The 27,336-nt window shown below is 35.1% G+C and overlaps 2 protein-coding genes across 2 annotated transcripts; both read right to left on the reverse strand.

Moving 5' to 3' along the window:
• Window positions 1–3,166: 3,166 nt before the first annotated feature.
• On the reverse strand, window positions 3,167–9,988 carry LOC106066913 (fibrinolytic enzyme, isozyme C-like). The gene is made up of 6 exons (XM_056029572.1): window positions 9,836–9,988; window positions 8,269–8,414; window positions 7,726–7,947; window positions 6,576–6,783; window positions 4,825–4,941; window positions 3,167–3,334 (listed from the first exon to the last, which is right to left on the reverse strand). The coding sequence occupies exons 1-6, from the start codon at window positions 9,864–9,866 to the stop codon at window positions 3,267–3,269; spliced, it is 792 nt and encodes a 263-aa protein (XP_055885547.1). The 5' UTR covers window positions 9,867–9,988; the 3' UTR covers window positions 3,167–3,266.
• An 8,393-nt stretch (window positions 9,989–18,381) lies between these two features.
• LOC106066924 (fibrinolytic enzyme, isozyme C-like) lies at window positions 18,382–22,420 on the reverse strand. Its single transcript, XM_056029570.1, has 6 exons — window positions 22,275–22,420; window positions 21,499–21,656; window positions 20,810–21,031; window positions 19,930–20,137; window positions 19,431–19,547; window positions 18,382–18,544 (listed from the first exon to the last, which is right to left on the reverse strand). Exons 1-6 carry the CDS (start codon window positions 22,306–22,308, stop codon window positions 18,483–18,485), a joined length of 801 nt encoding a protein of 266 aa, XP_055885545.1. The 5' UTR covers window positions 22,309–22,420; the 3' UTR covers window positions 18,382–18,482.
• Between the last annotated feature and the right edge of the window lie 4,916 nt (window positions 22,421–27,336).

The raw sequence follows: 27,336 nt of genomic DNA on the forward strand, positions 1-27,336 counted from the left end.
TTTACTTCTTCCCATGGTATAATCTAGTTCTAGTCATTTATTTAGGGTACTATTGATGTAACCTCAGTAAATGAGAGGTTCTAAAACTAGTCTATTTAAACCCGTTTCTTAAGCTTTTCACGGTATACTTACGTCATCATTAGATGACCTGTGGAACTCTGTACATGGCACTTTCTTTGGAGTTTAGGTCCCTATTTAGACGAAAATGTCTCTCTGTGAGTCAATGGAAAGTCTTTGTCTATTTTGTATATTGTCCGTTGGTCAAAAAATTTCACACATTCACATCATTAAATCATGGAATGCAAAAAAGAATAAAATAAAAATAAATATTAACAGATCTTAAGGAACTCTGAATAACTTTTTAAAAAATATACAGTCCACTCTTTATGAAGGAAGTTATAAAAATAATTTAATTTACTTCTATGTATAAGTGAGTTTTATTCTAATTTACCGATTTTGTTGTCAAAGGCTACATGATGCGCATGCCATTTTGGAGTACTTAATAAACTACGGAGCTTATTTCCATCTGCTCAAGTTTAAAACGTATCTCTCTACTAGTGGGGGCTGTTAATGTCTGCCTTGTAGCAGTTTCCTGATTTATAGCACATTGTAGGAGGTAACGTTAAAAGAGAGGTAGGATAGTGTCTTTGAATCCAAGGATGAAGTATTTGATGCAGTATCTGATGCGATCATGCAAACCCAGTTGCGACCTGAATATTTACTTACCACTAATGCAGACAAAGCCGTTGTCCGCAGGGGACTAATTAAGTCTTTTTTTTTAATGTCCACCTGCAGGAGGCCTGCCATAGGAAATGGCTTTTCTTTGTCCCGCAACCTTTGTGAGGAATTCTGCTGCCAGCTACCTTCCTCTAGGCCTAAATGGCGTGGGGGGGGGGGGGGGCTGTACTTTAATAAGCGCGTCATAAAAAGATCGCCTATGTGAGATATGTGCCCCCCTCCATTCAGCAGAATTGATTATTCGTAAAGTATCTATCTATCTATCTGTCTGTCTGTCTGTCTGTGTAAAAATTGTATTTGTATTATTTGAGATGTATACTCTTTCTTTACATAATTATTTGTAATCACCAATCCTCTAATCAATCCTATAGCACACAAATGCATTCATTTTTTTTTCGATAATCCTAAGCTTTGTATTACTGCATTCCATTTGATCTCTTGTAAATCTTAACACTAACATTCCAACTGTAACGCCTTCTTTTATTTCGTTAAGCTCTACAATCACTGGTCCTCATGAGTCTCAGTATTTAATAAATACTTTACAAATCAAGATTCCAACAAACTTAGGTTTGGGAATCAATCAATTGAACAAATGCTCTTTTTGAAAGAAGTTGTTGAAATATCCATTTTCAAAATAATTTCATGTATCAGAAGAAATTCCCGAAGCATTATAGAGCTGTCTAATTAAACTATTTAACTAATTTCAATCTGTTCCGATGGATCAAGCTAACAATCAAATAGAGCTACTTCTATGACTCATAACGAAACACTATAATGTCATTTAATGGACACATGGTTTATGATGGCTACTCAAATCTTTTCTATAAGGTCAGGCTGACATTTTAATGAAGACCCAATATTAAGCTCCAGAACAAAAACTAACAAGCAAAATAATGAAAAAAAAGCTTATTTAATGGACAAAAACACCACAATTACAATCATATATCTCAATACTGTAAGATATATTTACATTTTCATTAACAAACAAAATTAGACACCATAATTTAATGAGGTAATTTGTTTTTTTTTTTGTTTTTTTTTTATTGATTCATGTTTGTGAGAGGCAACGTGTGCCAAGATTCAACTTGATCCGAGATTGGGAAATGGGAGAAATCATGTGCTCAAAGTTTGTACCAGACAGACAGACAGACAGAGTGGGTTGATTTTTTTTTTCTACAATGTATAATTGAAAGTTATCTTGTTTACTCTACAGTTATTCTGATTAGCTAAGCATACACAATAACTGTCTTTGAACATGTTGCACTAATACTTAAGAATCCCTAAGAAATGGAACATGTTGTACCACAAGCTACACGCATGACAAGACCTTTATCACACAGGTATTGTTATTGATCTTATTGATTTTTTATAATGTTTTTCCTAAGCTGACTAGCTGAGAGCAATTAAAATCGGTTTTAATGTCCGAAGCAGACATAATTATCACTATAGTAAATCCCTCGCTGACAGACAACTGCTTGGTGTGTGTTAGATGTGACAATAGATGTAGATAAGAGTTGTGTGTGTGTTAGATGTGACAATAAATGTAGATAAGAGTTGTGTGTGTGTTAGATGTGACAATAGATGTAGATAAGAGTTGTGTGTGTGTTAGATGTGACAATAGATGTAGATAAGAGTTGTGTGTGTGTGTGTTAGATGTGACAATAGATGTAGATAAGAGTTATGTGTGTGTGTTAGATGTGACAATAGATGTAGATAAGAGTTGTGTGTGTGTGTGTTAGATGTGACAATAGATGTAGATAAGAGTTATGTGTGTGTGTTAGATGTGACAATAGATGTAGATAAGAGTTGTGTGTGTGTGTTAGATGTAACAATAGATGTAGATAAGAGTTGTGTGTGTGTTAGATGTGACAATAGATGTAGATAAGAGTTATGTGTGTGTGTTAGATGTGACAATAGATGTAGATAAGAGTTGTGTGTGTGTTAGATGTGACAATAGATGTAGATAAGAGTTGTGTGTGTGTTAGATGTGACAATAGATGTAGATAAAGAGTTGTGTGTGTGTGTTAGATGTGATAATAGATGTAGATAAGAGTTGTGTGTGTGTTAGATGTGATAATAGATGTAGATAAGAGATAAGAGTTGTGTGTGTGTTAGATGTGACAATAGATGTAGATAAGAGTTGTGTGTGTGTTAGATGTGACAATAGATGTAGATAAAGAGTTGTGTGTGTGTGTTAGATGTGATAATAGATGTAGATAAGAGTTGTGTGTGTGTTAGATGTGATAATAGATGTAGATAAGAGTTGTGTGTGTGTTAGATGTGACAATGGATGTAGATAAGAGTTGTGTGTGTGTGTTAGATGTGACAATAGATGTAGATAAGAGTTGTGTGTGTGTAAAGTCCTGCTCTTAACATTGGCTGGTGGAGGCGGTGACACACTCTAACATAATAACAAAAGATTTTCAAATTATATTTGTTTGAAATTTTTTATTGTCTCAAAAACTTATATCTGACAGTGTTTCTTGCAGGTCTGGGATTTTTTTATTTCTTAAACACTCAGAGATATTTTAGTAGATCTGAGGATCTAGCCATGTGCGGTACTCAGAAATACGAGTGTAGACACTAGGGAGGTCACCTGAAACAATACACACAGTGGTCAGTTTAATTACTTACACTACATAATGCAATTTATTCACAATGAAATGTCATATCACCTAGCCACTTCAAATGAATAGCTCTATGGATACAGCTACAATTTTTCATAAACATAACACTCGTTGTAGGGTGGTAAGAAAAAAAAATATAATGGTAAAATCGCACATGACTTCCATTGCTGTCGGATGTTACCCCCCCCCTTCCCACATCTAATGGTTGATACCACACAATTAGAATAGAACAGTAACATTTAGAATAAAACAGTAACAATTAGAATAGAACAGTAACATTTAGAATAAAACAGTAACAATTAGAATAGAACAGTAACATTTAGAATAGAACAGTAACAATTAGAATAGAACAGTAACATTTAGAATAGAACAGTAACATTTAGAATAGAACAGTAACAATTAGAATAGAACAGTAACATTTAGAATAGAACAGTAACATTTAGAATAGAACAGTAACAATTAGAATAGAACAGTAACATTTAGAATAGAACAGTAACATTTAGAATAGAACAGTAACAATTAGAATAGAACAGTAACATTTAGAATAGAACAGTAACATTTAGAATAGAACAGTAACAATTAGAATAGAACAGTAACATTTAGAATAGAACAGTTACATTTAGAATAGAACAGTAACATTTAGAATAGAACAGTAACATTTAGAATAGAACAGTAACATTTAGAATAGAACAGTAACATTTAGAATAGAACAGTAACAATTAGAATAGAACAGTAACATTTAGAATAGAACAGTAACATTTAGAATAGAACAGTAACAATTAGAATAGAACAGTAACAATTAGAATAGAACAGTAACATTTAGAATAGAACAGTTACATTTAGAATAGAACAGTAACATTTAGAATAGAACAGTAACATTTAGAATAGAACAGTAACATTTAGAATAGAACAGTAACATTTAGAATAGAACAGTAACATGATGTTGAAATGGAAAACCTCAAGCATCGTTTCTTCACATAGAGAGACGGACTGGGTGTAAGAAAGACTCTAGTATTGAACATCTGAAACAGACGTGAGAACACTCAGGTACCCCGAGATACGAGAGCCAGGTCATACAGCATGTATGTAAGCATGATCAGAATAGGGTACCGAGTTAGTTCAGTCTCAGTTGCATGTACTTTCTGATTAGTATCTCAGTATTTGTAAATATAAACTAGGGATGTATGTCTTTCCTATGTATTGTCTCATTTATCAAGCTCAAGAAGTGTGTACAGTCTCATTTTAGGTGAAGTGCCTTTCCCCTTTTTTTTACATGAATCTTCGTTCTCAATATTTTGTTCAAACCTAAACTAGAGTTGTATCTCGTATTTCCATCAATAATAATTGAACTTTTTTTGTCGACAACTTCAAAGACAAGACTATGTTCTTGTTTGTGTGTGCCTCCCTACGTATGGAGATGAGTACCCACGTTCTCTTCACATTTTGTGGAGGTACTTACCACTGCAGGTGCTGACTCCCCAAGAGGTAACTCCGGCCAATTCATCTTTTTTGTTTCCACACATCATTGGACCCCCGCTGTCTCCCATGCAAGAGCTTGGACGTCCACCGGTCTCACCTGGACGGAAGAATGAGAGAGAATGGAGATATTTGATTGGTTAATTGTAACTTTCATTTGACTTCTGAAGGAACAGAAACATTGTTAGCCTGTTTTGTGGCTTCGAACTGTCGTGACGATGACAACGAGAATGAACACATACCACTACCATTTTATGTTCTCATACAGGAGATTCATACTTGAAAGTTATAAGCACTATTACTTTTGTGATATGTAGCGGCTTAAGGACATATAGATTTCGATCTTAATAAGGAAATGAATGTTGTTTCTAAAAGTGGTCACGTGTGGGGTAATTAAATTCAATTAGTTCAACCAGACTATTATATACTTAGATTATTTTTTCTTTGAATATTTTTAAAATGAAAACCAACTAAAGCCTGTTGTGACAGCTTGAAAAATACTTCAATTTGTAAATTGTGACATCTTTTTGAAATAGAACGATTTGTCGGCCAGAATATTCCATTGTCTCAATAAGGATATTCAATAAGGATATGCATGTCTCAATTTTTTCTGATGAATATTGAGAAATATTATAAACTAATATCTCTATGTGTTATCCACTATACATTCCATTTGTATTTTTTAATAATTATTTAAGCATATTCAATGACTGGTATCCATTATTACTAAAAAAAAGCCTTGTTTTATTAATTACTTTGAAAATATTTTTCTTGTTTTTTATATACATGTATTTATTATTATTTTAAGATACCATTGAAAACATTTTCATATGCAAAGCGATGGTTAAAATTGCAGGGGAGTTAACTCAATATAACAAATACTTTAGTCAAAATTGCAATCGCTGCGTTGATTACGTATCTTGTTCGGTGTACTAGGTTAATGTATTTCAACAATATGTCTTCATTGCAATTGCTTAAGATTTGTGTGTAACATCTGAAAGACTGTCTACAAAATCAAATTAGTTTTGGTTTCGTTTTTACAGAACTGCGGCCAGTAAGGGAGACAATCTGGTGATTTTTTAAAATACATTTGACCAGAGGGACCTCAAGACCTGTTGGATAGATTGTTTTATATACTTCTCTGTTCATGTCTGATAGTTTACTGCAATATATCTTTTTTCTAGTTTCTCTCCATTTGACTGTCTTATTATAAGACCATCAATTTTGGAACAAAACTTCTCACTGCAAGATCTGAAAAATCTTAGAAAACGGCCCCCACCCGTGAAGTCGACGCGAAGTGGGTCACTTCTGTCCCTTAAGGCCAAAGTCGAACGCTACAAAAACTTTCTGTCTGTCCGAGTGTATCAGTATTACTCTTTGACTATGGAAAGTGAAAACCAAAAGTTCAAGACGTCTGTGTGTAGTCACTCAATGAACTTCTTTGTATTATATAAGTAGTTGCAATGCTCTAAGACGTTTTATTTGTTTTTACCATCAAAACAACTTGTGTTCCACCCCGTATTTTTTTTTTCCTTTTTAATAATCTTGACCAGTCATATCTTTATCAACAATGAGTGAAATGTTGTCTGTAATATAATAAATATATTTATGTAATGTTGTGACTAATATGTCATTTAAAATTAGTGAAAGATGTCAATGAAACACATACGTTTCAATTAGTGAAATACATAAGTTTCAACATTGTAGTAGCATTGAGTGAAATGTGATCATTACCATCTCTCTCATAAACGCAGATGTGCTTGTCTGTGATGGTCACTCCATATCTGCTCCACAGAGCGTTACATTCAGCTCTGGAGATTTTCAAAATGTAAGCCTGTTGGAGGGTGTTGGGGCTGCCGCCGGAGCCGGATGTCTGACCCCATCCAGAAATGATGCAAGATGTATTAGCGTAGCTTACGCCTTCGTTAGCCAGTTTAGCAGGCTAGGAGGGGAGGATAAAAATCACATGACGTCAAAATGAGTTTGTAAACAAAAAGAGCATAAACAAATAGATTACAATAAATGTTAAGTCAGTTCACATTTCAAAACAAATGTGTCAACAAACCAAGTTTACTTTTGAATCTTTTCAATATTTTTGTAAAAATAAGGCTAGATTTGGACGAGAAACATTAGTTGTGGTAATAACTTTTTATCTTATCTTTCTGTTGTACGCTCTCCATATTTGTATCATGAGTATAGTCATTGTTTCACTTGAAACCAAGTTTAAGATAAAATTCCTTTTATTTCAATGACTAGGTTCCAATAATAAAAACTACTCAACTCGAGTTTAATGGTAGTAGATAAATGTTAAACTCGAGGATTATATATAGAAATTATCAACAAAACTTATGTTTGTTGGAACCAATGTTAATCAATAACTGATACAAAACATGATCTTCATCTTGTTGGGTAACACTCTAGGAGAAACCATCAGCCCAAAACCAGACATGAAGAAGCAGACAGTTCTACCCTCTAGACTTAGCCTCTACCAATGTCTTGACTGGAATCAGCTTTTCAAACCGAAGGAAAGAACAAAAGGCAACGTTAAGTTTTGACCACGAAGGAGGAACTTAGTTGCACCAGTCGAGGGCGTTAGAAATGTAGATTGGAAATAGTGGCGTAGCTAGGCATTTGCCATCATTTAGGGGGCCCAGGGGGGGGGCTTGGCTTGACCTCTTTAGGAGGCCCAGGGGGGCTTGGCTTGACCTCTTTAGGGGCATCAGCATTTTGACATTCGATATCAGGACATAATGGCGTAATATTTTATGTAAAAAAAAGTGGGGGCCCGGGGGAGATTTTCAAGTTATCCCCCATCCCCCCACACCATAGCCACGCCACTGGTTGTAAATCAGCCTAGCAGACGTCTCGTCCAGGCACAACTTACCTGAACGTTTCTGTTGTAGGTGACTGGGGTGAACAAAGTGATGACGGCGATGTCGTTGGGGTATCCGTTTCCATTACCGTTGTAGTTCTCATGCATGCGGAAGCTGGCCACAGCCACAGTCTGCTGGTACTCGTTGGGTGGGTCGAACAAGTTGTGGACGCCGACCACTACACGGAGATTTCTGGCCTGCTTCTTGTCCACGCAGTGGGCAGCAGTGACGACCTGTCCGTCAAACAGGAAATAAAACATATCATAAGAGAGACAGAGAAATATTTAATTAAAACCCAAGACCACCCCATGACGTATAATTAAAACCCATGACCACACCATGGCGTATAATGAACGAATTTTATTATAAGAAACAACAGAGACCATTTTTTTTTCTTTTGTTCTTGAGGACATGTTATTATTTCATATTAGTATTAGATTATTATGGGAGTATTTCAGAAAATCGTAAAGGCTGGCAATCTGGCAAAAATAGAATTTGACAGCGATTAATTAAAAAAGAAAACAAAAATTAAAATAAAATAAAATTATTTTGACCTTATCAGGGGCGACCAGGACAGCTCCGCAAGTGTGGTACCATGAATTGAAGCTGTAAGCTTGCAGCGAGACTTGGTAAGGATGGTCGAACAGTTGGGCATTATCGCCGTTAACAATTCGTGTACTAGGGGCCGCCAGGCCAGTTGCTAAAAAAAAACAAAAAAAGAGTTTGAGTTTGAGTTTTGAGTTCTTTTGGCACATCGGCACACGTTAGGCTATGTCGTGCCCTGATCCCTAAAAGGTTACTCTCCCTTAATACTACAAGGGCTAAATTTTATTTAGTTAAGCCATTAAAAACAAGGTCTATTCACAGTTAAAATAGTAAAGGTAGTGAAAATTTAATAATTTAGTAAAAATCTTTTGTAAATATTATATGTTCACAATTTCACAAATCAAATCTTCGTAGACAACCCCACCTCCCGGACAAAGCCTAGTACCTTCCCAGGGTCGACACTATCGAACAGTGTTTTTAAGTTGTGGGCTCTAAAAAATTGTCCAAAAAAACAATGTCTGCAACCACAAAATTTGTTAGATGAAACTATATATCTAATTTGTATCAAGTTTTACAGAAACGTAGACAAGTAAAGCAAAGTTTTCCCTTTCAGACCTTACGATCTACTGGGCTGGTGATGTTTCTATGGCCAACGGTTAAGGAGCAGGGTGTCATGTGGCCAGCACAATGACCAACCGCCTTTACTTTCCCATACTAAAGTCGGGTACTCATTAGAGTTGGGTGAACTCAGGGTCGCCCTTAGAATCCCAAAAATACAAATCCCAGTCTTTGAACCCAGGACCCCAGGTTCTGAATCCGAGCTCTTAATTTGAGAAACTGTCTGAAACAAATAAATAATTGTAAACTGCTTTTAGAAGGCAAAAATAAGAGCACCAGTGGAAACTTGAATTGTGTAAGGTCGCAGCGTAACTCACAGGTAGAGAATAGAATATAGATGAAATGGATCTTACGTAAATAATAAACAATGTCGCTGGTAACCTTCTACCGTCTACCAACTTCTAGTCTGATTCTTTACAAACTAAACATTTCACACTTGTTCTAAATATGTTGCTCTCTTTGATTGAGATGAAAAATTGTTTTTTGTAGTCTCAAATCCTGCACTTTTACCCAAACAAATGTATAGTGTCTGTATGTTGCTGAATGGTGATACATTTTACCTTCAGAACCAAGAAGTCTCGGGTTCCAATCTCGGTAAAGATTGGGAGTTTTGGGATTTTTAGGACACCAAGTCCAACCAACTCTAAAGGGTCCTTGACATTAGTTGTGGAAATCAAAGACGGTTGGTCGTTGTTCTGGCCACATGACACGCTTGTTGACCGTCATCATCTAACCTATAGATCGCAAGATCTAAAATGGGTACTTTTATCCACCTTGTATATCTATATTAGCTGGAAGATGGATTTGTATCTTATACGCTATTAATACATTTAAAATATATATATATATATATTGAAATGCAATGATAATTTAATATCTTACAGCAATTTCCAAAGATCTTTCAACATTTTAATTAAAATTCGTGTTTTTAAGTCTAAACACGCATTTGGAACTTACCGAGAAGACATAGAAAGACAATGAGTTCCATTGTTCACTTCGGTCAGAACGTTGTCCTCATACAGCCGGGGAGAAAGACGGGTGAAAGACTTAAATATGGAAAGCTGTTCTATACAAGGGCACGAGAACTTCAGCAGTCGGGACACTTAAACAGTTTATTACCCCAAATATCCCGGTGGTCACTAAGTATCGTGATGTTCTTCTCCGAAGCTCTACAGCTCGAAAGGTAAATGAGACTTGAACATGACAGTGCTCTATAAATCTTCACTAAATGTATCATGGAATATTTCACTTCGGAGTGTCTGGTGTTGGAAAAATAAATTACTTAAAGATTCACGTTTTTTCCCATCATGCAATCAATAACAACGTCATCAGACATGTTGAAATAAACAGTACTTTAGTACTTTTATGCTGAATACAGTCATGCTTTTATTTTATTGCAATCACTTTGTTTTTAATCTAGTGTGGGGGGTTTTAGGTATCTTTCCGTTCCGCCTTTATGAGTTAAGAAACAAAACTCAGCGCAAGTCGGGATTCGAACTGTATTCCCCTTGGTAGGTAACTAATGTCACTGAACTACACATATCCCGCATCTTTAATTAATGCATTCTTTTGTTTTACCTAAACTCAAACAAGATATCAAGGCTTCAAGAAAAGTTTTTTTTTTCACTCTCGTAAATACTCCTTTTAATGCATAGATTATATAGATTGAAGACAATATAAAAACAATTGAAAAAAAAGTACAATGTATATGTATGTAGTATTATTTGTTTAGCCATCACATTGAGTTCATTGATTGACAGGTGACCCTTTTCAAGTGTGCCGAGTTACTTGAACATAAATCTCAATTAGTAAGCTGGACTAAAGATCACACGCAACTTAACGAGTGACCTTTAGCTACACAGAACACAAACCGCGAGATTATATAGCCCAGTAAGCCAGTAACTAATTATTTTGTAGAAGACACGACCAGGGCTATCTTTAAATGGAGAGCTAAACATCCCTTACTCTTTATTTTATTTCTTTGGTCATTGACACCCAATTTATTGATAGACATTGACCATTTATAAGCCAGAATGAAAAAAAAACACAACGTGCTAACAAAGGATATTACACTGTCAATAAATATTATGGTTAAATAATTTTTCTAACGTGTTAACTTGAATATTACTCCTGCAGTTAAGTGTCTTGATTTGATAACAATATTCTTAATAGGCTTACTATCGTTCCCTTTTCTAACGGTTACTGAAACCAGGAATAAAATAATTAATCAGTAATAATTAAGGAAGATGTTTCTAACATACGTTCTTTGCATTTAATGTTTCTTAGGTACGTTCTTTGCACTATAAAATAAAACAAAGATGTGCATGTTTGCGTGTGTGTATTTTTTTGCCTTGTATTAAAATCATTGGAAAGAAAGCTAATTTCATTGTTTAATTCTTTTGACTTAATAAATAACGGAAAACCTTACAGTAAAATTTAAAATCACATAGAATAAATTGAATAAATGTACCGCAGTTAGATCTAGCAAACAAAGAAACAATATGCTGGAGTGTAAAACAAAAAAAAACAACAACCCTTGACCTCTAACTAGTGGACGGGTATAATGTATCTATATGCTTGACTGACCATGCCAATGTGTTATCTTTATTGACTGACCACCCAACTCTATTGCGTGCGTATGCTCAAGGAAAAAACAATGCTTGATGGTTAACACAAACAACTATACACACTACACTAGGACTACATGTGTAGCCTGTAGACTCACTAGGTATATCTGACCAGGTTGTTGGTCAGAAAATCATGAACACATACATCCGACCACTATACAAGGCAGATTGCACTTTACTTATGAGATTTACATTAGTAACTAGTTAAATATATACTAACATTATTTACATTGACCTTCCTACAAACATCCTTTACAGTTGGTGGCATCGTACATACACACAGACACACTCATGCTATACAGATTTTTAGAAATACTGTTAAGCTTGAATAAATCTATCAGTAACAGAGTTTAAAACAATAAGGTATATAAAAGGAAACAAAATAAAACCAACCAATAAAGGTTTGTTATTTAACAGTTTCGTAAAATGTTCAGCAACACAAGATATTAACAAGACACTTAGGTATCCGGCTCCGGCACCGGCCCCGGCCGAATATCAAATTTTACTATCCGGTCATATCCGGCCCCGGCCGGATATCAAAAAGTACTATCCGGTGCACCCCTAGTATGTACAAATATTTCTCTGCGCTGTAATTTTTTGCAGGTTTAATTTTTTTTTGTTTAGAGCGTCTTCCTGGTACTGTAGCAGACTAAGGACGCACTGATACATCTCTATTTTGCAGGATTACAATTTTAACGGTGAGAGGACAAAATAGCGCTGACAAAATAGTGCCTAAAATAGCACGAAAAAAATAGCGCTGACAAAATAGAGCCTAAAATAGCACGAACAAACTAGCGCTGACAAAATTACTAACTTATATTTCAATTTTAATTTTATCATTATTTTATCGTCATTTTGCAGTAAGCAGTTCAGGTTTCGTAAAATATTAATACGCAAACATAATAGAATAATCAAAAATAAATAATTTCCATATAGGCCCTATATCATGTTTATTTATTTTATAAAATGCACTTCAAAAGCACGTAGATATACTTCCATACTTGTCAGACTTACAAACAAAAAAAAAAAACCTTTTATAAAGTCAAATTCTTTGCAATGTGAAGTAGAGACTGTATTAGTGGCTTGTTTCGTACATTGGCAATATAGCAGCAAGACGTCTGTTAAGTTGGAGGTACTTTGTCTTGCTTGCAGTTTTACTTCGTTCTCCAGCATTCTATCTAAGAATCCTGTTCTCAGAGGAGGAATTGAGTGTACAACTAAAAAAAAAATAGCATTATATCTAAGAATCCTGTTCTAGGAATACTCCTCAGTGAGGAATTAAGTTTACGAGATCTAAACGGGACGGACAGACGGACAGACAGACATTTTACATAAAACTAATAGCGTCTTTTCCCCTTTCGGGGGCCGCTAAAAAAAGTTTAATTTTTAATTAACAAAATGTTTTAAAAAATTGAAACCAGTAGCCCGTGACCCCTCTGTTAGGAAGCCAATCACTTTACCAGTCAGCCGCGCCTCCAGCTTATGTCCTCGTCATAGCAAATGTTCACGTTTTCTCTGGTCTCAGACATAATGTCTCGGTGTCTTATTGAAACACATCGAAACAGATTTAAGTTCAAGTCAATGGTAGTTTCACTTACTGAGCGCTTCTACCAACACAAAGAGAGCGAGAGAGAGAGAGAGAGAATTACAAAGGACGAAATAGAAACAATGAGATATCGAATAAAAGAGAGACAGAGACAGAGAGAGAAAGAGAGCAGGACAGATAAGAAGATAGACATATAACGGGATGAAGGTAGAGAGATGTGGTAGATAGAAAGTGCAGCGGGATAGAGAGAAGGAGTCAAAAAAGGAAAAAGAGAGGTGGAGAAAGAAAAAAGGACAAACGGAGAGAGAAAAGAGAGAGGAGAGAGAGAGAGATAGTAAGAGAGATAGTAAGAGAGAAAAAATATATACTCTGACACAGCATACAATTGATCCATACTCTTATAAAGTTATAAACCAATGGTGTGATGGTTACTGCTGACCTGACTACCGGTTCTGTACTATTTCTAATTTATTATTGTCTTGTACTACTTACCTTTATCAGGTTTCTATTGATTGCCATGACATATGCAAAGGAACAAGAGAATCTTGTAAGTTAAACAAACTCACCTGTTGTTTCTTATTTGTATCATTTAACAAGCCAAATATACACAAATGGTTGTTTGAAAAGAGAGCTGATATTGAGTCAAGGGAGAGCACTGTTCAAATGCTGCCATATCATTGCATATAGCACATTTTAACTCACCTTCTTATATAAAACACAATTAGTTAATGGCCCAAAGTGTGAGTGAGTAAACTAAACGTAAAACCCCTTTCAGACCTTGCGATCTACAGGGCAGATGATGTTAAGGTCATCTGTTTGTTTGGTCAAAGGTTAACGAGCAGGGCGACATACGACCAGCTCAAGGACCAACCGCCACAGGTCGAGACGTCAGAATCAGTTGGCATGTAAAGGTTATTGAGAGAATGGGAAATAGTTACCTAGGAGATGAAAGTGTTTAGGGGATGTCTTGTGACACTGTTCGTATCCAAAAATTATGAAGAATAGAATAGCGAAAATTGGTGAACAATATGAAATTAAATACCGCGGAAATTTTAATTTCTTAGAAAATACCCACTTTGAAAGTCAAGAACATGGTATATTTTTTTAAAAATTAATGTTCCTTAAAAAATAAATTTTTCAAGTTACATTATGCTACAACAATATAAATGACCTATAACTCTATCATGTAGAAATAACCACAGTACCTTCACACTGTTTAAACTTGATCGCTATGTGTTTTAATATTCAAATCCGATTGGATGTCGATTTTACGAAATAATTGATGTTTATAGGTCGCTTCCGGTTACTTTTTCCTTGATACCAAGGTGAACAGTTAAACAATGATAGCCTCATAGAATCGACAGGTCATAAGATGTTGTCTTTACCGAAACTGAACTGTATTTGAAACCAACAAAAAACAACATATGTTAAAAGTTTGGTACAGAGATGCTGGGGAGGCTTCCAAAATATTGAGTAACAAGTCGTAGTCAATACGAAATTATCTGGATTGGGAAGCTGAAAGTGACAAGGAAATCTACTAGCGAGGGACCCGCCTCAGGCTCGGAGTCTGGAGCTGTTGCCCTACTTGCCACCCCCGAGGGCTGCTACTGACCACCATAACCTTCCCCAAATTAAGTCAGGTACCTATTAGAGTTCGGTGGATTCAGGAGTGTCCTAAAAATCCCGAAATTGAAAATCCAAGACTTCAATGAGATTGAAACCCAGGACCCCAAGCGTTTAACCCCTAAGCCATCGCGCCTTCTGAGGTCTATGAGTTTACGTTATAAAAGTTTGATTTATTTAGTGATGCTCTTCTTACATACAATCACTTCTTTGGTTTCTCTGTTACAACTTTCACATTTAGAAGCTTGACACTAAAAGATCGCTTGACAAATAGGTCTAAGTATGGTTCGCTCTCTGGTCTATCAATGTGCTTGTCGTAGTTTTTAGTTCTAATAAATCTATCTTGTATTGCCCTGACAAACCCTCCGTTTCGTGCCATAGGTTTCAACTTTTACCTTGTTATAATGCAATCTGGACACAATGCAACAAAGCTGGAAACGTTCCATAAAGTTCTTTTTTCCCCATTGGCCAATCTCATGACTGCGTCATCCCAACCAATAGAACATAACATCTGTAGGTTCAAAGGGTCGGTTCAGTCCAATTTCTGGAGGAAACAAACTAAATCGTTCCAGTGGCGTGGGGTTTGGGTTTTATTACAAAGCTTATATCAACTCCCTCTATCTGTCTTTCTGTCTGTCTGTCTGGCCAAAAGTTTGTAGGCTACATGTTATTTCTCTGACACCCTATCTCGGATCAAGTTGAAATTTTGCACAACTATTTCTTTACTTAACAATACAAGAATCAATAAAATTAGTTAATTAACTATTGGTAACAAATGACTTTGTTTAGAACCTTAAGCAAGGGAAAGAAATAGTACTTGACTGAAGTGGTAATATAAGCTGAATAAGTCCCCTTTATATTAGGCTGCGTCTTAGTCTTAGTAAACACACATGAAATAGAAGCAATAAATAACAATACAATCTTCCATGTTAATAGACTCTTCACTAGTAGAGTGGTTACCGTGTTGGCCCCAGAAGCCTGAGAAGGTTTGAGCTACGAGTCCGAATTCAGTTCATTACACCTTTTTTTTTATTATCTATTACAAATTTAATTGCACGACTGATCCAAAATAATTGATACAAGTACGCTTAAAACAAGTTTTTTTTAATAAAGTATTTTAAAATATTTTTTTTAAATAGTTTCTTACACAGATTAAAAACGCTCACAGTCCAAGGGCTCTCTCATTTCTGGGCAGGTATTAGCTCATGATGGAAGACTTAAGGACGAAACGTAACGAGATTTCGCATGGAAATATCATGGAGGTCAATGTCACTGCGTCTTTTGACACGGAAAGTGTAAACCAGAACTGGGACATCCCAGAGACGCACTTTGATGATGACGTTCTGGGTAGACTATGTACCGTTCACTATTTTAGTTTCTCTTTGCTTTTACTCAGAAATTTCTGTAACTTTTTTTTTGTCAGTGTATCGAGACATTCTGATTAATACCAAAGTATTTATAAAGAAAAGTTTTATCTAGAGTATTAAAGTTAGAGTTTAATTCATCAAGGCCTTGAAGTGTATTATTATTATGGACTCTTTCTGCATTTTTGAAAGACTAATTATGCCACACTTATTCAGACAAAAAAATAAACAATATGTAATTATTATCTCTGTATTATTGTTTTGTCAAAGATATTTACCCTGTTCCAGTATACACTTCTATGGAGTCATTTTGACGAAAAGCTTCATTGCAATATATAACCAGAAAGTTGAGAGAATGAATTCCTCTAGAATATCGTCCATCTTATATGTCACCATTTATTTGCAGATGTATCTTCCAATCACTCATATATGTTTCTAACAATATTTATTTTTGATGCTGTATATGTCTAGTGCGTCAAATAGTGGAAAAGAGTCAAATGCCATTTTTTTAGTCAATATATGCAAATTTCTCTATTTTTTACTAGCTTGGTTTAACAAAATATCATCAATAGTTAGCTGTACTTAATAATCACTTCTCAATACAACCTTGTTTCACTTTTGATATGAATTATTTCAAGATAAAATTATGTATATCGTTTTTTTTTATTTCTGAAGGTAAAGGTTTGTATTCAACGGATGAGCAAGTGATGGGGCAGTTTTTTGAAAGTATGGTTTATTATTTTGTTGTTATTATTTTATTATTATTATTATTGATTTTATGGAAATGAATTAATTTTCATTCTCTGGCACTGCTAGGTTTGAGCTTCTTTAAAAAGAAACAAAATTCATTGTAGTCTTTTTAACAGTGCCCACTGAGACATTTTCTGGTGATGTGACAGGTCTGCAACAGTACTACCCTTTGACATGTATAAGGATCCTCTTAGGAATGCTTAGAGCTTCGAATGTGTTTGGGAGGTCAGTTGTCTATATCCCTTAGGTTGATATGACAATAGAGTGTATTATTAATATAGATAGATTCCACATTCATTAAATCTTTTAAGCTTAATTTTTTTTTATTTTCTTCTTTTCAATTTCTGTTTTCCATATAATAATAATAGTAATAATAATAATAATAATAATAATAATAATAATAATAATAATAATAATAATAATAATAATAGAAAGCTTTGTTACAGCAATACAGGACAGAGTAATCAGGACAAAAAATTACGAGAAGCATATCCTGAAACTCAATGTTGTCGACAAATGCCGAAAATGTGGAAATGTGGGCGAGTCGATTGAACACATTATGGCAGGATGTCCAGCCCTATCAGAATCAGCCTACCTAGGTCGCCATAACCAAGTTGCAAAGTTAATACACCAACACTTGGCTTTGACGTACAAATTGATCGGTAAGGACACTCCCCCTTATTATAAATACTCTCCGCAAGAGGTTCTCGAGTCTACTGATCATCTGCTGTACTGGGATAGGCCTATTCTGACCGACAAAACGGTAGATTTCAATCGCCCGGATCTGCTGTTCATCGATAAAAAAGAAAAAACCGCTACCATTATCGATATCGCCGTACCACTGTCTCATAATTTAAGAAAAACTGAGATAGAAAAACAAAGAAAATATGGGAACCTAGGCTTGGAGATTAAGCGTCTATGGAAATTGTCCAAATTAACAATATACCCCATTGTTATATCAACCGAGGGGATAATAACAACCAACCTCACAGATACCTTCAAGGCCCTTAACATTCCTAGGAACATCTTCGTTGCCTGTCAGAGGGCGGTACTGCTGCAGACCTGCCACATCACCAGAAAATTCCTCAGTGGAAACTGTTAAAGGGACTACGATGAATTTTGTTTCTCTTTAGCGAAACTCGACCCTGGCAGCGCCAGAGAATGACTACTCGTTCATTTCTAACATAATAATAATAATAATCATTATTATACTATTTAGCATACATATTTGAGAAGTATTCTTTTATTGTTTTGTTTAATCTGTATAGGTCTCACAGGTGAGGACTGAGGCGCTGTACCAGTTTTACGTCTTAAATCAGGCACTGTTCAAATATTTTTTTAAATTACTAACAAAGAAATGCTCCATTGCTAAAGGTATGACTTGGACTTGAACAAATGTGTTTTTGTTGATTTCTTGTCAGTGCTTTATTGATTTTTTTTCTGCTTTAACTCTCATTATTGGCTGACATATTAAAGATGCGAAAGGCGCCTGAGTTTGTGTGATAACACAAACTCTCTTTTTAATCTTGTTTTTTTCTGCTTTAAACTATCATTATTGGCTGACATTATAATAAAGATGCGAAAGGCAAGAAGTCTGAGTTCCTAATGACTTTATTGAGCTTTAAGTAGACAAAACATAATTGGTTGACATTTATTAATTTGCTCTCTTGTCATTTCCCATTGAGACGCTTCCATTAGTTGCTGGCAATCCAAGTGTTGTAGGCAGATGTACGTGTGTACACACTGGGCATGTCACCTGGAGAGAGAAAGGAAGTGATGTGAAATGTACATCTAGAAAACTGGGCTTGTAAAACAATGAAGCATTTTGGGGTGTTGGGTCTAGCTGTAGTTTAGTAAGGATAACACAGTAACTAGCCTATCTAGCTGTAGTTTAGTAAGGATAACACAGTAACTAGCCTATCTAGCTGTAGCTTAGTAAGGATAACACAGTAACTAGCCTATCTAGCTGTAGTTTAGTAAGGATAACACAGTAACTAGCCTATCTAGCTGTAGCTTAGTAAGGATAACACAGTAACTAGCCTATCTAGCTGTAGCTTAGTAAGGATAACACAGTAACTAGCCTATCTAGCTGTAGTTTAGTAAGGATAACACAGTAACTAGCCTATCTAGCTGTAGTTTAGTAAGGATAACACAGTAACTAGCCTATCTAGCTGTAGCTTAGTAAGGATAACACAGTAACTAGCCTAGCGTTAGTTGCATTTTAAATTTAAGTTTATGTTGTTCAAAGATCTATTTTATGTATTGGTTTTGGATACAAAGGAACGACTTAAGATATTTAGATTTCTTAGAGTGTAATAAGAAAAACAGGAGATTCGAACTTTTTAGCCTTTTGGCTTTTATTGGTTCAAACTACAGAACAAAGGTTCACCCGGGAGCAGAAGACCGATTTAAAATGAAGAGTACGCTTTTTATTTAATGCCTAACTTGTACTTCTTAAGGAAATATACAAGTCTATAACGTAGCAGCTTCGTTTTGTGCTATTAAAATAATGCAGTCGTCACTTGAACACATTACTTATTACTAGAGTTAGGACAAAGCGAGAAGATAAAGGTTTACCATGAAAGCTATGTTCTGTAGAAAGATCTTATGGTAACTTTTGTAAAACCAGTTTCCTGACTTACCGCTGCAGGTACTAACACCCCAAGAGGTAACACCAGCCAAGTACTGGAAGTTGGTTCCACACATCATGGGGCCGCCACTGTCACCGTTGCAAGCACTGGGACGAGTACCAGCTGGATCTGTGAATGAAACAAAAGTTCAATATGTTATCCCCGCACACAATTATTTAATTCTGAGCTAGTTTTTCTTGCCTGTTTAACATGCTAATATCTGTACCATAGAAGCAGAAAATATTCTGTATATGAATAATAAAACTAAACGGGATCTACCTAATAATTATGTTCAATGGGATAAGCTCCATGAATTTACTTTTAAAGGCTGAAACTTGTGAACTATAGAAAACTAGTTAGATGGTTCACATCGGTTATCAGATGTATATATTTAATGAAATGATTGCTAGATTATTATCTTACAAAGAAACATTAATAAATGCTAACTTTGTTTTCTTTTTACATTGCTTACGGACAAACTAGAAGCTAATTCAATGTTTTTCAAACCCACCAGAAGCCTCAAAGACACAGATGTGGTTGTCTGTGATGGTCTGGCCGTATCGGTTCCAGTAGCTGTTGCAAGCTGTTCTGGTGATCTTGGTGATGTAAGCTTGTTTCAAGTGCTGAGCGGCGGATCCACCTCCAGTGGTGCGTCCCCACCCGGTAATGACGCACTGAGTGTTGGCAAAGCTTGATCCAGTTGGAGCTAGAGTAGCGGGCTGAAAGGTGCAAGATCGAAACCCTAGTGCTAGCCATCATTCACATTTAGAAATAAATTCTCTCTATATATATATCTATAAATTACTGTGTTGAGAACTAATTGACCTTTCAATTGCTATTTTAAATTTTATTTGTTTTTTTACAGCTAAGTATTAAGGAAGGATAATAATGTATGAACTTTTGACATTAAATAAATATAACAGAAGTACATTTTCTGATCATCTTAGTGCACCGTTAGTTCTTGGTAGTAAATTATATTATATTTGTTTGTATCGTGTGCAGTAATACATTTGATGGTATAACTTTCTAGACTAGTGTCTTCTAGACTAGTGTCTTCTAGACTAGTGTCTTCTAGACTAGTGTCTTCTAGACTACTGTCTTCTAGACTAGTGTCTTCTAGACTACTGTCTTCTAGACTAGTGTTTTCTAGACTAGTGTCTTCTAGACTAGTGTCTTCTAGACTAGTGTCTTCTAGACTAGTGTCTTCTAGACTAGTGTCTTCTAGATTAGTGTCTTCTAGACTAGTGTCTTCTAGATTAGTGTCTTCTAGACTAGTGTCTTCTAGACTAGTGTCTTCTAGACTAGTGTCTTCTAGACTAGTGTCTTCTAGACTACTGTCTTCTAGACTAGTGTCTTCTAGACTAGTTGAGTGAGCTGGACAACTCGGTTACCTGGACGTTTTTGTTGTAGGTGACGGGGCTGACCAGGTAGATGGTGGCAATGTCGTTGGGAATGCCGTTGCCGTTACCGTTGTATTGTGGGTGAATGTGGAAGGCAGCAACTGCAACAGTCTGCTCGTAGGCATTGGGGGGCTCAAACAGGTTCAGGGCGCCGACCTCAATACGGAGATTGCGGTAGTTTTGACCTTCAACACAATGTGCAGCTGTCACAAGCTGAAATACAATAAGAAAGTAGTGTATGTTAAGATAAAGACAGACAGACAGACAGATATATATATATATAGATAGATATATAAATAGATAGATAGATAGATAGATAGATAGATAGATAGATAGATAGATAGATAGATAAATAGATAGATAGATAGATAGATAGATAGATAGATAAATAGATAGATAGATAGATAGATAGATAGATAGTTAGATAGATAGATAGATAGATAGATAGATAGATAGATAGATAGATAGATAGATAGATAGGCAGTTAGATAGATAGATAGATAGATAGATAGATAGATAGATAGATAGATAGATAGGCAGTTAGATAGATAGGCAGTTAGATAGATAGATAGATAGATAGATAGATAGATAGATAGATAGATAGATAGATAGATAGATAGATAGATAGATAGATAGATTTGCTTGTGACTTTCCAATTGAACTAGAACTGATGCACTCACTTTGTTTGGTCCGATAAGTACAGCGCCACAGATGTGGTACCATCCATAGGGAGCCTGGTACAGCTGGAGAGAAGCCTGGTGGGGATGGGCGTACAGAGCCGCCTTCTCACCATTGACGATTCTCTTGTCCAACTCTTCCTCCTCAGCCAAGGCGAGGACTACAGACCAACAAGTCATTCAAACAATGAACTAACAAAAATTTTCAAAAATACATTTGTGAAGATTTAGCTGTATCTCTGCACAACAACTAACGAGGGTGCCGTATGATCAGTAAACTGAACGAATTCTGAACAAGTTACAGATAAAGTCTCTACAGTCAAAAATGTTTCTATTTCTTAGGAAAATGAAACAGAAACAAGCTGTATTCTATTCCTAAATCTTTTTTGTTCTACGTATATTTTTATGGAACAAAGAAAGATGCTCATTTAGAGAAACCATTTTTAACATTGAAACATCTATTTGCCAAAATGTTTGAACATTTAGATAATAATAATAATGATAAACCTTATTGCATTCCTACAATCCTTCAATTAAAAGGTAATTGATAAAGATTGATTTTTTTGTTTGTTTTGGATAAAGCTAATTTTTTTAAAGGTCAATTTCTCTTTTTTTTTTTTTAACTGGAAAGGACCTTTTGATTATAAATTAAAAAGGTTTTACTAAAACTACAAAGGATAAGAAAGAGACATTTCTGTTCACGCAATAAAAGAAAATATTTACCAGCTGTAACTTAAAGTAAACCTAATTATGTGACCTAACCCTACAGTAAGACCTACCAAACAGACACAAAACGGCTACAGCGAGCTTCATCGTGAAAGTCTTGATACACCGGTAGGGAGCAGGGTGTGATGTTAGAACTGGTCTCTAACTGGATATTTTATACTATTAGAGCTGTGACTTAGAGGACAATGAATACTCACGTTTGGTGGTCATCGAGTTGACACAGAGAGCGTTTTATGACCACTCCAGGAGCTCCAAGTGGGTCACGATGTAGACTCGCATCACGAATGAGCCTAAAATGTCTGAATCTGTCTTACCTACTTTATTTCGAGACAGGTGGTCTTAGTTCACAAACCATCATGGACTTACATGTTTAGCATTCTCCAGTGAATTCTTTTTTATTAATTTCATATTTTGTACTATTATATTTTTGTGTGTGTAAATTTAGTACTGTAATCTTTGTGTGTAAATTTAGTACTGTAATCTTTGTGTGTAAATTTAGTACTGTAATCTTTGTGTGAAAATGTAGTACTGTAATCTTTGTGTGTAAATTTAGTACTGTAATCTTTGTGTGTAAATTTAGTACTGTAATCTTTGAGTGAAAATTTAGTATTGTAATCTCTGTGTGTAAATTTAGTACTGTAATCTTTGAGTGAAAATTTAGTATTGTAATCTCTGTGTGTAAATTTAGTACTGTAATCTTTGTGTGTAAATTTAGTACTGTAATCTTTGAGTGAAAATTTAGTATTGTAATCTCTGTGTGTAAATTTAGTACTGTAATCTTTGTGTGTAAATTTAGTACTGTAATCTTTGTGTGTAAATTTAGTACTGTAATCTCTGTGTGTAAATTTAGTACTGTAATCTTTGTGTGTAAATTTAGTACTGTAATCTTTGAGTGAAAATTTAGTACTGTAATCTCTGTGTGTAAATTTAGTACTGTAATCTTTGTGTGTAAATTTAGTACTGTCATACTTTCCTTACTTAAAGAGCATTGCGTTAAGCTTTTATTTTACATAATATATATTTTTTTTGCAAGCTTTAGACTTTTGCTTGAATTATTAATTTAGGATTAGTGATGAAATGTGCATGGTGCCATTTATTTGTTAATATATCTCAAAAGTTTATGTAACAAAGCAAGCACTTAAAATACAATTATTAGAGTCAAGCTATCTTTGAAGATAGATGTAGAATGTGTGTCAAAGATACTAACCCCGCTAGAGAAAGAGAAAGCAGATAGCTTCATTGTAATTTGTTCAGAAGATGTTCACATAATAGCTCTATTGAAGAAACACCAAACTCAAACTTTAATGTTTACGCAAAGCTTGTGTTCAAATAACAGGAGGCAACATAGTAGTTTAGAGCACTCATCATTTACTTTAGAGCAAAACAATATCAAGGCAAACCAAGAAAATAATATACCAAAGCATAATAAGACCAGCAGCAATGTATGCAAGACAAACGAAAATCTACTGTTAATAGTTGGGAACGAAAAATTCTTAGGAGAATCAATGGCGCTATACAACATGAAGACACGCACTAACCATGAGATATATCAATTGTATGAAGACACGCACTAACCATGAGATATATCAATTGTATGAACACACGCACTAACCATGAGATATATCAATTGTATGAACACACGCACTAACCATGAGATTTATCAATTGTATGAAGACACGCACTAACCATGAGATATATCAATTGTATGAAGACACGCACTAACCATGAGATATATCAATTGTATGAAGACACGCACTAACCATGAGATATATCAATTGTATGAAGACACGCACTAACCATGAGATATATCAATTGTATGAAGACACGCACTAACCATGAGATTTATCAATTGTATGAAGACACGCACTAACCATGAGATTTATCAATTGTATGAAGACACGCACTAACCATGAGATTTATCAATTGTATGAACACACGCACCAACCATGAGATTTATTAATTGTATGAAGACACGCACTAACCATGAGATTTATCAATTGTATGAAGACATGCACTAACCATGAGATTTATCAATTGTATGAAGACACGCACTAACCATGAGATTTATCAATTGTATGAAGACATGCACTAACCATGAGATTTATCAATTGTATGAAGACATGCACTAACCATGAGATTTATCAATTGTATGAAGACATGCACTAACCATGAGATTTATCAATTGTATGAAGACACGCACTAACCATGAGATTTATCAATTGTATGAAGACATGCACTAACCATGAGATTTATCAATTGTATGAAGACACGCACTAACCATGAGATTTATCAATTGTATGAAGACACGCACTAACCATGAGATTTATCAATTGTATGAAGACACGCACTAACCATGAGATTTATCAATTGTATGAAGACACGCACTAACCATGAGATTTATCAATTGTATGAAGACACGCACTAACCATGAGATTTATCAATTGTATGAAGACACGCACTAACCATGAGATTTATCAATTGTATGAAGACACGCACTAACCATGAGATTTATCAATTGTATGAAGACACGCACTAACCATGAGATTTATCAATTGTATGAGGACATGCACTAACCATGAGATTTATCAATTGTATGAAGACACGCACTAACCATGAGATTTATCAATTGTATGAAGACACGCACTAACCATGAGATTTATCAATTGTATGAAGACACGCACTAACCATGAGATTTATCAATTGTATGAAGACACGCACTAACCATGAGATTTATCAATTGTATGAGGACATGCACTAACCATGAGATTTATCAATTGTATGAAGACACGCACTAACCATGAGATTTATCAATTGTATGAAGACACGCACTAACCATGAGATTTATCAATTGTATGAAGACACGCACTAACCATGAGATTTATCAATTGTATGAGGACCCACCGATAGTGACTGAAATAAAATGAACAGTCTACGTTGGGCAGGTCACCTTGAAAGAATGTCAGATAACAGAGGAGCGAAAAGTATATACAGGCAAAAACCAAAATCTTGGGGTTAGGGCTTAGAGAGGAAAGACTAAGGAGAGATCTAAATGGAGGTATGTGTTGATGCAGGCCAGAGCCCTCCATGGACTGTTGAGCTACTGGGATGGATGGTGTATTTAATACCATAAATAATTTTAATAACTCAATAAAAGTTCCATAAACTTTACTAAAATGCTTCGTTCATTTAACAAATTAGGAACTACTTACAAATGTTAATAGAAACTTTTAACGGATTCATTTGAAAGAAGGTTGGGTGTTACATAATTCTGCGGACATAATATCAATAATTCACTTCAAAGTGCTATGGATATATGGATTGAAAAGTTACAGATATAACAAGGAAACGTGAATTGTTGTCTTCAAACACATGTTTTGCAAGTCACTCCTTCATGGAGGGTGGACGCTGATCTCGAATACTTCTCTAAAGATTGTCCTCGAAATGTAACAGTGGATGTATATCAGTGAAAAGAATGACTAGCTCGTTGGCTACATGGGGAACAACTCTAGTTTGACGTTATCATTTTTCAAAGTCAAAAAATAAATAAATGTAAATTTGTTATAGACTTACAAATCTATCTAGGTCTAGAGCCAACTTGCGCAGTCATCCGTATTACCGTAATTATGCCGTAATAGTACATTTAAAGTTGTTTCAACTCAATTGAAGTGTATAAGCGTTGCTTAGATTTGTACATAATGACATGTACATTCTTGATCTAAACATATTTATATCTAGACTAGATCTTAAGAGTTCTAACTCACAATTTTAGCTCTTGTGTTAGACCAAGAGGTTCATATAATAAACATATCAATAAATAATTGCATAAATATGTCTTCATTGCTGGTCGTTTCGGAGAATGCGGACCCCTAACTTAGACGCTATAAAGCAGCTTACGGTATAATGGGTTCGATACCGATTAGTATCAAATATTTTTAAATTATTTTATTTTTTTATAATATTTAAAGCTTAAAAATAGAGGTATTGTCTTTTTGAAAAATATATTTTGTAAATATTTTCTTGTTTTTCTTTACTTTAGTCTTTATAGATCTATACACTTCCACTTTGCAATCCATCGATCCCGTTTAAACCTGCTGCCTATTTTACGTAGGATAGAGATTTGTATTTAAGAATGAATCATATTCCTTATCAAAAGTTATTTTATGTCGAAGGATGCTAAAATAAGAGAAATAACATGAAGTGTCTTCAACTAATCAGTCGTAAGAAAATACAAAAGACAAAGTTTGTGTCACTTCAAACACACGCATACATTGAACATCATGCCACAATATTGTCTGCAGACACTTGGAGTTATTAACAAAATTAAATCTGATTCTAATTCTTACAGCACTGTTCAATTGAAGATCAACATTATCTCTTTCAATGATTATAATTATTTCCTTGTACATAAATTACCTTCGCAAGTTGGACTAAAGCTATGTCATTGAACATGTTTTATTGCCTAGTAAAATTTACAAGATACGAATGTTGAAGTCTGCATCATAATGTTAACGACAAAGCCAACAGGCGATCTGTTTTAAAAAAAAACAAAAACAAAAAAACGAGATAACTATAAAGGGAGATTATCATTTTTTCCGTCTAACATGTAACAGGCAAGGTTATCGTTCGTAGGACGTGGATGCTGTGATCGACATACTTTGCCATCTCCAACGCCGACAGAACTGTTGTATTCCAGTGGACAAACATTTTCTTAGTAGCCGTCTTTGACATAATTTATTAATTGGTTTCAAATCTAGAATTGCATTTAAGTTTAAATCTCTCAGGGGCGCGGTGGCTCAGTGGCAAGGTGCTTGGCTTCCTAACCAAGAGGACCTGGGTTCAAATCTTGGTAAAAGTTGCAACTTTAAATGTCGGAATCTTTACAGCGCATGTGAGTCCACCCAACTCTAATGGGTACCTAACATAAGTTGGGGAAGTAAGGCGGTTAGTCGTTGTGCTGGCCACATGACACTCTCGTTTGCCGAGCGCCACAGAAACAGAGAACCTTTTACATCATTTGCCCCATAGATTGCAAGGTCAGAAAGGGGAACTATTTTTAAATCTGCCACTCGTCTCGTTAGAACTACTATACACTAATGACCGTAGAAAGACTAAATG

Source organism: Biomphalaria glabrata, chromosome 5 (assembly GCF_947242115.1).
Source record: "Biomphalaria glabrata chromosome 5, xgBioGlab47.1, whole genome shotgun sequence".
Taxonomy (NCBI): Eukaryota; Metazoa; Mollusca; class Gastropoda; family Planorbidae; genus Biomphalaria; species Biomphalaria glabrata.